Raw genomic sequence first — 12,915 nt, 5'->3', positions numbered from 1 at the left:
GTGCAATAGGCCTGCCCTGACTTTCCATCAGGGTCTCCTGTTTGTGCAAGAGGACGTAAACTCATACAGAAGCTGCACATCCAGCTGCACCGGCCCCCTTCACGCTCAACCCCTGCGCTATGAGCAGAGGTAGAGGAGGGCCTCCCAAAGAACACTACCACAGGCATCCACCACCTGACCTCCAGGCCAAGGAGAATTACCACAGACCTGGCCCAGCCTCATTCTACCCTAGGCCTGGCCCACAGCAGAACCCATATTCTTCAAGTTACTACAATAGCCCTGGCTGTCCCGTAGGACCCACACACCCCCCAGCTCCCTTTTTCAACCCATCTGCTCCACCCCTACCAAACCATATTAAAGTGGCCCCTAATCCAGTGGCCCATCAAAGCTCACATAATCAGAATCACAGTCCCAATCCTAGACCAAATTCCTTTCAGTACCAACAGGTAGAGTTCCTGAGAGGACAGAGCTCTGAGGCACCACAGTTCAGAGCCTGTCCACGTGGAGGGGGAGGGGGAGTCATACCCGGCAGGCCACCTAGTTCCTCATACCAGCCCCAGTCTGGCTACAGTAGATATCCAAATCCCAACAGCAGCCCTAGGGGAAGAGGGGGGTATAGTCAGGACCAGAGTTTTCTATACCCACCCAGTGTAAGAGCCCCGCGAGGAACCCCAGGCCCTCAACACCAGAATCAAAACCAGTTTCAAGGTAAAAACCACAGCCAATACTCCAACAGACAATGGTGCGACCAAACAGACTTTCCGTACAACAGTTTTCAGAATTTGTCCCTTTATAGAGACAGGCCCAACAGAGGAGGAGAAAGGTTTGACAGACATTCTGCATCCAGCAGCTCTGTGAATTCAAGCTTTTGTAAAGTTAACATCATTCTCACTCCTGACATCCAGGACCAGGTGCTCAGGTCTTTGGCTGCTTTGAAGCCAAGTGAGAGTATTTCTGCAAAATTGTTAGCCAAAAAGCTGCGACTGCCCAAAACGATAGTCAACAAGGCTCTCTACTCTTTGGAGCGCTCACAGGCAGCCTCCAAGCAAGGACTCCTCCCTCCCGAGTGGACTCTTTACAGAGAAGTACAAAGTCCACCTTCCCATCTGTGTGTCAGCTCAGAACACCCTGCAAAACCTGAGGCCAAGGTTGAGCTAAAAACAGAAACAGCAGAAAACAGGGGAGCAGCCAAAGAAGAGGACTCTGACACAGAATCCAGTTCTTCTAACTGCTCCTCTTTAGAGTCATCTGACTCTGAAGAGTCCCAGTCACCAGCAAAAAGTCAGCACCAGGAGAAACGACACCCTGACCATACCAACTCTCCTGATCAGGAACCTCAGCTTCCCATAATGACAGACCAGAAGGAGCTAGTTCTGCAGTACCTCCTGCGTTCAAGGGAGGCAACCGCTCTCGTCATAGCCAAAAATCTTGGTCTTAGAAATGCCAAGCAGGTCAATCCTACTCTCCACACCCTGGAGAAGCAAGGGGAAGTTATTAAGAATGGAGAAATCAACCCACCCACCTGGGAGCTCTCCACACGCCGCAGAGAGAGGATGGAGAGGAGCCTTAAAGCTGCACAGAGCACCCCAGCACCCCAGAAGATGGAGTTAGAAGTCAGTAGAGATGAGAAGGGAGGAGGGTCTGTATTTCTGCCCTCGCCACCGCAACCACCAATGCCAGACCTGGAGCCACTGCCACTTCCAGAGGTTTGGATGCCTGAGCAAAGTCACAGCGAAGTGGTAGGTAAAATTTGGCTTTGTTTTTATGTACTGGTATTAAGTTGAATACATTCTTATTATATAAATATATATGTAGATGACACCTTAAACATGACATGGCAGTCATATGCTGAGAAAGCAAAATATAAAGGCAATGACTCATTCAAATGAGGGAGTTCTACCCTGATTTTATTAACCTCTTTTACTTTTACTGCTTTTCCCTTTTCAGTCCCAATCCTCCCTCCAGCCCCCCTCCATTACCCCATGTCAAGACGAAGAGACCAACGAAGGACAGTGGGCCACTGACGACATCCCAGAATTCCTCAACGCCATTCGCAAAGAGACAGACGCTGGGAAACTAGCAGCAGAGAAGGCCAACGCCGTGGGAACTGTAGCTGTGTCGCTGGCTGCTCCACCTCCCCAGAACCTGTGGGCCAAATTACAGGAGGTGAGGCTGAAGAACCCCGTCAGCGGCCTCATGGAGTATGCCCAGTATCTGGGCCAAAATTGTGAGTTCCTGCTCCTCGACCAGTCGGGACCCTCTCACGACCCAAGGTTAGTCACGTAATTGACTCTGTAAGTGTTTTAATTGATGCAAGGGGAAAATTAATCTGTGATCATTGTTTATGTATGTACTGACATTACTGGGATGAACAGTGGATCAGTCCACATTAAATAGTGTCTTTATCAATGTCATATCATTTATATTCATTAAGTCACAGCAGGCCACAGACTCAGTTTTCAGTGCCACGGTAAACTCTTGCTTCAGTTTACCAAAATATGAATCAGGTTAGTTCCATGTAGATTTTAAATTTGGGGAGCTGAGGTATCAAGAAAGAAAAATATGTACCCTCTGTAAAGCACCTGGTGACAAACCTATCGATTCAAAGAGAAATAAATGTGCCTTAATGAAAACGTATGGTGCTGCCAACTAAGAATGAAAATTACTTTGCCCATTATGCAGCACAGTAGTCTCGGAAAATTGTAGCTGCTCAATTAATCATTTATTGACAGATCACTGTGTCTCAACTGTATATATTTTTTTTCTCCCTCTGTCAGATTCCGTATGCAGGTGATGCTCAACGGGAGGCTGTTTCCTGTCGCAGAAGCTTCCAGTAAGAAGGTTGCAAAAAAGGACGCTGCTGCGGCCACCCTGCGCATTCTCATGGGAGAGATGCAGGGAGGGGTGAGCACGGGGGATGAGGGAAATACTGCCAGTATGGACCAAGTGATGGATGTACTACCAGACACCAGTGTAAGTTTGTGTTTGAATGTGTGTAAATAAGCCCCCAAATCTTGCTTCAAACACCTGAGATTGGTCAGGCAGTTAACATGTGAGCTGAGAGCACTACATTTAAAGCACCAGGGCAGCAGTCAAGTTTAAGAGGCTGTGGAGGCCAAAATTTTGTTTGTGATTATATTGTAGCCCTGGTAAACGTTGTGAATAAATCAGGAGCTATTCAAAAAAAGGTCACCAGAAATAATAGCCTTAATTTGAATATATTTTTTGTCTCCTCCTCTGTCTACCAGGGGCCAGCTGAAGGCACGGGGGGAATTTGTGGGACTGGTAGTGTAGAAGGGATGGGGATGACAGAGGGACCTCGCCAGCCACTGTCCCGCTCTCTGCCTGGTGGGAAGAATCCGGTGTCTGTCCTGATGGAGTACAGCCAGCGCAGCGGGAACCCCATAGAATTCATCATCACTGGGCAGGCAGGCCCTCCACATGACCCAAGGTACTGGCTCCTTCACCTCCCTCTGTATCTATCCTGTTGGATCCCACACTACAAACTCCTTTGTGGTCGTACATTTCTCCCTCAGGGAAGCAGTTGATCAGCTATTTCTGTTCAATCTGTCCTCAGGACTGTAGTCAGCTGACAAAGACACAATACCATCTCTGTCCATTCACTCTTTACCACTCTTTCTGTTTATAATCCATCCCTTTAGGCAGCCGACTGGGAGATACAATACAAACTTGTGTTTTCTTCCAGAAACATTTCTCTAAATGTGATAAGTCAGGAATCTAGAAGAGTAACTCAACAGTGTGATATCGTCTCTGATTTCAGTTGCAAAACCAAAACAAATGTCTCTTTCCACCCTTTTCACCTTCCCTGGTTTTTATTCAGGTTCATGTACAGGGTGAAGGTCGGAGAGAACTTGTTTTCAGAGGCCTCAGCTCCAAGCAAGAAGGCAGCCCGCCAGCTGGCAGCAGAGGGGGCCGTCAAAGAATTAATGGCTGACGGGAGACTGCAGCTCAACAAGGTGAGGAGGGAGAAGCAGAGAATAACTCGAGCTGTTCATTTGGGAGGAAAGAGTTTGCAAATCCCCAAAATGAGTGGAATGATTTTAGAAAAACATCAGATCACTCAGGCTGAAAGAAATGAATATGTCACCCCTGTCATGCTGTTCTGCTTCATTTGCTCAATACCGTTCATATCTCTCTTTTTCTCTACTGCTACTCCCTTCTCTCTTTTCCAGCCTCAGTTGCCCCTGGGCTCTTCCAGTGATAGTGACGGCAGTGGTACTGGGACTACATGTCCCTCTTTGCCCCCTCTGACTGCAGATGAGTTGCGAGCAGCACACGAGGCAGGGGTTGGGGACCTCATCAACCACCTGAACAACAATGCCGTTTCGGGTCTTCTGGAGTACGCTAGAGCCCGGGGCTTTGCCGCTGAGATCCGACTGGTGGGCCAGTCTGGGCCACCACATGAGCCTAAGTATGCGTGAACTGCATGAATGCACAAAAACACACAATTAATATGAACACACTGGATAAAAAAAAATCTCTTACTGTCTGGGTTGCCATGTGCTTGGAAAAATATTTTCTTTGTATACTTGAGAAAAGGTTTGGAACATTAATGAAGGCCTTATTGCCTCATTTCACTGGATCTCTGTTGTTCTAGCAACACTTGACATGGTAAGGAAAACACTCCAGTGGATATTTGTGTTCATCTCTCATTGGTTTTAAAACAACCATGGGATCCTTAGTTTTTTCAAGTGATTGAGAAAACCCTGTGAAATCTTCGTCTGATTGCCTTTCTCTTTGCTCTTCCTGCTCAGGTTCACCTACCAGGCCAAACTGGGCGGACGCTGGTTCCCTCCAGTGTGTGCGTCCAACAAGAAGCAGGGAAAACAGGAAGCAGCAGATGCTGCTCTACGGGTTCTGATTGGAGAGGCTGAGAGGGCAGCCCGCACCGGAGAGCTTATCCCAGCCGAGGTATTGACTTTTCAATGTTTTTACATTTTCTATCGTGAAACCTGAATATGCACCAACATCAAAAGAGTCTTCTCTGGCTCAACTTGGAGGTAAGGCAGTACATAATGTAATGAGAGAAATAGCAGAGGCATAGCTAGAGGTTTTGCGTACCTCATTACCTGTGTTGAAAGTTTGAGCTTCAACTAAATTACAGTAAACGCCTGCATATAATTGACTGATTCACTGACAACATTACAGCATAAATGTCCATATGCACACTTTTTGTCTGCCATATACTCAGGCAGTCTGCCTTAGATATAGATATAGGAAAGCCATAATCATTTACTATTATCTGAAATGTATTATTGGTTTGCACAGTCAAATAAATTTCAAATGTACGGAATATTAAATAATTTTAATATCTCTAACATTTCCTCTCTATTTTGCCTGTCCTTTATACATTACTCTCTCTAGCTTCCAGTGAGTGGCAGCACTTTGCATGACCAGATAGCAATGTTGAGTCACCAGCGTTTCAACGCCCTGACCACACGTATCCAGCACAGCCTTCTGGGACGCAAGATTCTGGCCACCATCGTCATGAGGAGGGGGGAGGGCCTTGGGACTGTTGTCAGCCTGGGAACTGGTATATCCATTATCTTTAGCATATAATCTACTCAAGAAAGAGAGGTGGTAATAACGAAGTATAAGTGATTGTGTTGCAGCATAGAAAATACATTGTCATTGTTTCTATGACGTGAGGAAGTTTTTTGGATTTCTGTGCTGAGAGGCATGCACTGTCAGAAAGCTAAAACAGAAGTAGGTCACTGCAGAACCGAGAGGCGTTGCATTGTTGTGGTCTTTGACATTGAATGTGTTTCTCTTGTTTGTTTTTTCTGTCAGGAAATCGCTGTGTTAAAGGGGAGGAGCTGAGCCTTAAAGGGGAGACTGTTAATGACTGCCACGCTGAAATCATCTCCAGAAGGGGATTTGTTCGGTAGAAATAGACCTTGCCCCTTATCAATGTTTCTCTCCCTCTCCTGAAAATACCCTGCTCTTCTCCCAGACCCAATCTGCTGGACATTATTTATAAGTCTAACTCACCATCTCCTTTCTGCTCAGGTTTCTGTACAGTGAGCTGCTCAAGCACTATGATGACACAGATGACAGTATATTTGAGCCAGCGGACAAAAACAAACTGCGAATCAAATCTGACATCACCTTTCACCTCTACATCAGGTGGGAGTATCGGATGTTTTTTAATCTCCTTGTTCGCCTCCCCCCCATGCTCTCGTCTTTCATTCCACCACTTGGATCCATCAGTGTTTCATGTTTGGATCAATGCATGTCATATCAATACCTCATGTGTCTTCTTTCTCCCTGATCAATAGCACGGCACCTTGTGGGGATGGCGCTCTGTTTGACAAGTCATGCAGTGAGTCAGGGGATGAAGTCGAGGGCCATCAGCCTCTGTTTGAGAATGCCAAGCAGGGCAAGCTCCGCACCAAAGTGGAGAACGGTGAGAGATGAGACTGACACACATCTGTCTTCATAAATATATATCCGTGTAGTGCATGGGGGCAAATTATTCCACTCCCTGGTTAGTAAGCCAGACCTGTGATGTGACCTCTGCGTGTGCGTGTGTGTGTGTTGCTTGTGCCAGGCGAGGGCACCATCCCAGTGGAGTCAAGTGCCATTGTGCCCACATGGGACGGCATCCAGCACGGTGAGAGGCTGCGAACCATGAGTTGCAGTGATAAGATCCTGCGTTGGAACGTGTTGGGTCTGCAGGGGGCACTCCTCAGCCATTTCCTGCATCCCATCTACCTGAAGTCCATCACGCTTGGTAAAACATACTGTTCCATTGTTTTCCCAACTGAAGAACAGATACTGTGACAAATATGCATGAGCGTGAACAGCAGTGAAATTGGATGAATTCCCACTTTTACGTTGCTTCTTGTCTCCAATTTCTGTTCTACAACCTGTCTTTGCTGATCTGATCTGTCAGGCTATCTGTACAGCCACGGGCACCTGACACGTGCTGTTTGCTGTCGGCTGGCCAGAGACGGAGACGCGTTCACCCAAAGTCTCCCTCCTCCCTTCATGCTAAACCACCCAGAGGTAACCGCACAAGTTTTTTGGCAATGTCACATGTGGACATTAATCAGGAGTATTGAGGTCATTCTCGCTAGATTAATCAATTAAGCTGCCAACACTCCTATTTGTGGCTGCACAACTGTTTCTTCATTGCTCATCTTGTTTAAATTTGGCTCATCCATCAATTAACAAAAAGCAGGTAGGTCACCATCAGACTGCCGGGCGAAATGCCTGAGAAATACAGAAGCTGGCAGTTAAGCACAATTCAGCCTGTTCCTTGTTTTTGGACACTTTCTTGGCTTTCATTCACACATCAGTGACATTTGTTGAGTCTTCCATCCCTAATCGCAGCGTCACACTGACACATGCGTTACACAACGAATTTTACACGCTCTGTTTGGAATTGCTGACTCACATTGAAGGTCTAAATTAGCCTGATTGAACAAAATATGCTTTCTCTCTTCCCCCCCTTCCCTTCTCCCACACCACCTGGTTGGACTGTAGGTGGGCAGGGTGAGCGTGTACGACTCCACACGTCACACAGGCAAGACCAAGGAGTCCAGTGTGAACTGGAGCTTTCCAGACCAGCACAGTGTAGAGGTGCTGGACGGGACCAAAGGCAAACTGGATGGGTATGTAACCAAACTGAATCCTGTAGCTCCTGATAGCAACACGCACTTATTATTTAAGGAGCGTCATGCTGCTGTTCAGTGTTTTTTTTCTATCTCTATTGAGATTATTCTCTATTCTAACAATGACTTTGTATTAACCCCCCACACATTCAAGTCAATTGTTTTCCAGAGCAAAGATTTTGAATTTAAATTGATTTGCCCAGTAGCTCAGTATGCCCCTGAAATGCTTTCCAGAAATGTGATTTTTTTTTTTTTTTTGTCTGTATGAGTTATTGATCAGTATTGTGTGAAGACACATCCCTGGAATGTGTCTCCGTTTATTTGAAGATATCACAGTCAGTTGTCATAATTCGATTTGAGTTAACACTAAAGGACCTAAACTGCTGGTAACACCACATTCTGTAAAAATAAATATGGCAAATGTAGCAAATTATGAATAAACAATTTCACATACACAAACTGAACAGACCCTTGGCAGCATTTTTGTATTTTGGATAATCTCAAGTGTTCTGTTGTATTCAGTAAAACCTGATTCACTACAAGTTTAATTAAATTTTAATGAAATCACCCAAAACAATGAGCAGCAGGCAGTTAAGTAAGCTAAATAGGAAACACTGCATGATCAGAGAAAAAGCTGTGTCATGCCAGACAAATACTTTCACACTCAACTAACGAGCCCTTAAATGTCTGTCCTCTAGGAACAAACTGAGCGTGTCCAGAGTATCCAAGTCCAACCTGTTCGATCTGTTCCACACTCTGTGCCAGCGGTGTGGTCGCACTGACCTCCTCACCCTGCCCTCCTACTCCCACGCCAAGATGTCAGCAATGTCCTTCCAGCTAGCCAAGCAGCAGTTCTTCCGAGCTCTCGGCGTCCACGGTTACGGCGCCTGGATTGGCAAGCCGCTGGAAGAGAAGAGCTTTGAGGCAGGCGAGGGAAGCAGGAGCAATGGAGCAAGTGTCCCCGTGGTATACGGCAGCAGTAGAAACGGAGCAGCAATGGAGTACAAGCAAGAGGAGGCATAGAACAGTGCAGGCTGCATTATTGAGTGGGTAATATAAATATCTGGGGGGGGGAAAGCACAAGGCCATGGCAGATTGAAAGGGTGGATGAGAAGGAAAAAAGGACAATCAAACAATGCGTAGCCAGCGGCCAGAACTGTATCTTCTGATGGAACATGGTTAAAGGCTGCAGAGGAAGAGTGATGGCAAAGGACAGAATAAATGAGAGGAAGATGGCAAGGGCAAAGCCTGAAGGTTGAGTGGGGTCACAGAGAGCTATGGAGAGATCCACGGGGTGTACAGAATAATGTAAACACTACATGAAAAAGGAATTAGTTTGAAGTCAGTAAATCACCATGGTTAACACTGCTACAAATCTGGCTTGTATTAGTTTGCAAAACAATTACTGCTTGTCAGCTTCTTTTTATACTGTTTATAACTGGGTTGGTTTCAACTTTCAGTTTTTCTTTTGTGATTGTAGTGTTTGGCATATGCTGCCATTATTTTTCCACTGTTCTACGTGAGATGTGAACTCATTTTTGCAGGTCTGTTAACCATTGCAATTACAGTTTGGACCCAGTTGATTTGGTCTCGTCAGACCGATGTTTGTTGTCTAATTTTGCATCGAGACCTTGTATAGCTGACAAGTGCTGCTAATTGGCATTAAACCTTCTATGACCAGCAGTTGTAGCAGTGTTTGTAATTGGGATTAAGTTAATTTAGAGTTTAAGTCCTCTGTCATGAAGTGCTTATCATTGCCTCTGCTCCCTATGTCGTACTGCTAGGAAGTACAAGCAGCTGCTTTTAGGACGGTAAGCAGAAATAACGGGACGCTCTTAGCAGGAATCTTTATTTTTGAAAATTGCACTCACTGTAGTTAGATGTCATGAGTAAACTTGGAGGTTTGTCCTTGCTCAGCACAGTCCCAGCTTACATTGCACATAAGAAGCTTTCCCTGTACATAAGAAGATCAATGCCAACTTTTACTCTGATCAGTGACTAAACAAACATTCACTGTCCAGCATTTGAGACTTTAGCTCCTGTATATACTGTGAAACCTTCGATCAGGCCCCTTTCTGAATACAATTTAAATTTACTGTACACCCTCAGCTGTCCATCCACATGTTGTTGCCATGGTTCCATTAGCATAGGTCGGTGCACCCCTTTGATCAGCCCCTTCATTTTCAATGTGCTTTTGTGCTTTTATAAAGAATTACTGATGTCATGACCTCCAAAAAGTACAATATTTATGTTCTTATGTTGTGTTCTTGTGTGTTTTTTGAGTGTTTCTCCTTTTTTTTTTCTCCTCCCTCACTTCTGTCAATAAGTTCATCAGTAGCTGGCCATGCTAGCAAGTCCTGGAAAGTCTCAGCTGCCCTGCCTGCATATTGTTTTTTACGTCTCGATACGAAGAGGCTTTTAGGTTCTCTTGCATGGCCAGGTCTGCAGGACTGCTATGTTAGGACAGTTTCGTTGTCTAAGGAGAGTGTGCCGTCTGTTGTTTATTTGCTCACATGTAGATGAATGGTGCAATATATACATCAGGTATATACAAATACATGAACACACAGACGTACAGTGGGGTCCATAAGCCCGAGTCCAGTTCCAGAAACTCATATATCGAAAACTAACATATCTTTTATAGTCATATAGTTTATTTCTCAAAATACTGCATAGTGTTTTATTTTTTTATTAATGCACTAAGTAAAATAAACTTGTATTTACAAAAAGTTGATTTCTCAGAATTTTCTATGTCCACTGCACTTGAATTGGACAATGGAGTTTTTGTTTTGTAGAACTTGAGAATCCTTGTTATCTGAGCACTCTTTAATGTTATATGTTACAGTTTGTCTCTCAAAGATATTTATTGTGTTTGAGGTCTGGTAATTACAGAGGAAAAGTCATGCAAGTCAGCACTTCATGATACTTAAAACAGTTTAGTTTAGCTTTGATGCACGTACAGAGCCATTGTTTTTCTGGAAAATGAATCTTCTTTCAAATAGTTTTAAGCTTCAGGTGATGTTTTGCCTCTCTGGTCAGTGTCTAGTTGACTTTCTTACTGCAGACCTAAAGTTCAAGATTTAATTGAAGACTTTGTTACTGTCTTCAGCAGTGGTATGTACTATTGTTTGACCCTTAATAAAGACGTAAAACTCGGTCTTAAAAACAAGTGGGCAGTATTTTTTTATTTATCAAGTTAGCTGCAGAAGGAATTACACATATACGATATAATAAAGCAAAACAGATTGTTTTTAGTGTTTGTTGCATTTCTTTTAAGATTCTTTTAAGACATTTTGATTTATGTCGTCGGAATTACTTGAATGAGGCACTTTAACGGAACATTTTGTATTAGTTTTGTAGGTTTTTTTCTTCATTAAAACGTACAGGTCTTGGTAGTGGACTCAGACTTTTGGACCCCACTGTATGCAAAAATGGATGTTTGAGTATAAGACTGTATATAAAGTGTGTGTGTGTGTATGTATATGTATAGGTTTAATGTATATATTTTGTAAATCATCTACAATTGCTTTTGTATATTTTTTTCCTGATGTTTTAATTAAACTGCAATGGAATATGCTGTTTTTTACCAATGAAGTTTGAAAAGTAAAAAAATAATAAAATACGTAGCAGTGTTTCAGTGGAGTGATGTGTTATCTGGTATTTTCTTGTCAGAGGCTGTTATACTGCCTGTTCTATTTATCCGTCACTGACTTCTATCTCCAGAGGAGAACTTCCTTCACCAGGGGTTTGAGGTGTCGTAATGATACAGGGGCTTTGACATTTTGGGGGGGGTCATAGAAATTGTGTCAGAGCCGCCGCTGACTTTTATTGAGGAGACTGAAAATGTCTAGTAGTGCTTCTGCTTCTCACTCCTCATGCATGACATGCTTTGGATTACACTTATGGAGAAACAATGACTGGAAAGACACACAGGCTGAAAGTTTGACTGAGTAGGAGATGCAAATTTTTCCAGCAGGGGCTCCTTTCCTCAGGGTGGCGTTTAGATCCAGTCTGCCTCCTAATAGCTGCAGAGCCTGTTGCAATTCTCCAAAGGATCAGCAGATGGAAACATGTCCTCACCTTAGGGCCAGAGGCTGTGTGCATGTGGAGAACATGAAATCAGCCCCAGAACCGGATCTGTGCAGCACTGACATTTATTTAATTTGTAGACGAGCACATTGTATTATGTGGACTCCTTTCATTAATCACACCAATCGACAAGCTTATGATATGTTGGTCCTTTTGCTTTCATTATCAAGATGTGTACGTCTGTGTAAAAGCATGTTTATATTCCTGTACTTCTACCTTGTGTGGACAACTGACTATTTCAAGATTAGGACATGTTTTGGGTCAGATTTATCATTGCACACAGTAAGTAACAGATGCAAACAGCATCAAAAGTGCATATATAAAGATGAACAATAGACCAATGGGTTAGATGGTAAGAAGGGATGTGATATATACAAAATAAATAAAAGAATATACAAAATGTAAAGCAGCTATGATAATAAGGATGAGGATCAAAAGGGGGGGTCTGTTCTTGGTGTATACTGTCATGTTAATTATGTGCCGTAAAATCATGATACTGGATAACACTGATGCTCCACACTGTTTCCACAGTGTCTTAATGTGATGCAATAACACTTTGAACATTCGAACAAGCCATTTAGAGCTGTCGCTCGGTGTGATGTCTCACTGGGAACAAATAGTGAAATTCTGTGTCTAATTCTGAATCAGTTCTGTGTAGCATTAGATCCAGTCTTGTCTCCAGTTCAGCAGCAATTGTTTCTGTCAGGGGACAGGATGATGGCAGAAATATTGCCAGCCAATCAGTGTAGTGCTTCATAAATAATTTAATTGTTAATGCCTCCCAAACAGCCCGTTTCATTAGAAGAGGATGTATAGCAGTGGAATCCCAACAACTTCAGAAATAAAAAAAATAAAAAATGGTAGACATGTTTTAAATGCATACAGGGATTGTACCAATTTTCTACATTTAATTAAAGTTGGACCTAAGAAATCAATCAGTGAAGTTCCCCTCAAGCTATACTGGCATAAACGTGTGTCCACATATAGATGCGTGTTTGTGCTGTCCAGATGGTGTGTGTGCAATTGTAAGGGCTTGTTTCAATCAGGATCTCCACCCATCATGTTGGATTCATACTGTCTCTGCTGTCAAGTATTTAGATGGTGGGAGGGCAGGACTAATGACAGAGGGAGAGAAGCAAAGCACGATGGAGGCAAGGATGGACGAGTGGAACGGGGCTGCATGGAGTGA

General features: G+C 43.9%; 1 protein-coding gene across 1 annotated transcript; it reads left to right on the top strand.

The window, feature by feature from the left end:
• The first annotated feature begins 119 nt into the window (after positions 1-119).
• Positions 120-11,279, top strand: adar (adenosine deaminase RNA specific). Its single transcript, XM_070912004.1, has 15 exons — positions 120-1,739; positions 1,948-2,273; positions 2,778-2,973; positions 3,249-3,451; positions 3,842-3,977; positions 4,194-4,432; positions 4,776-4,932; positions 5,386-5,554; positions 5,812-5,905; positions 6,031-6,147; positions 6,300-6,427; positions 6,572-6,754; positions 6,917-7,029; positions 7,510-7,637; positions 8,336-11,279. The coding sequence occupies exons 1-15, from the start codon at positions 120-122 to the stop codon at positions 8,658-8,660; spliced, it is 4,134 nt and encodes a 1,377-aa protein (XP_070768105.1). The 3' UTR covers positions 8,661-11,279.
• Positions 11,280-12,915: the final 1,636 nt, after the last annotated feature.

This window comes from Enoplosus armatus, chromosome 9, assembly GCF_043641665.1.
Source record: "Enoplosus armatus isolate fEnoArm2 chromosome 9, fEnoArm2.hap1, whole genome shotgun sequence".
Taxonomy (NCBI): Eukaryota; Metazoa; Chordata; class Actinopteri; order Centrarchiformes; family Enoplosidae; genus Enoplosus; species Enoplosus armatus.
The sequence above is the reverse complement of the archived record's forward strand: the minus strand, read 5'-3'. Positions and strand labels throughout refer to the sequence as shown.

Coding starts and splice junctions, on each gene's coding strand:
- adar (XM_070912004.1), top strand. CDS start 120: ATGAGCAGAGGTAGAGGAGGGCCTCCCAAAGAACACTACCACAGGCAT. Junction 5,555..5,811: donor TGTTGTCAGCCTGGGAACTG/GTATATCCATTA, acceptor TTTTTCTGTCAG/GAAATCGCTGTGTTAAAGGG. Junction 7,638..8,335: donor ACCAAAGGCAAACTGGATGG/GTATGTAACCAA, acceptor TCTGTCCTCTAG/GAACAAACTGAGCGTGTCCA.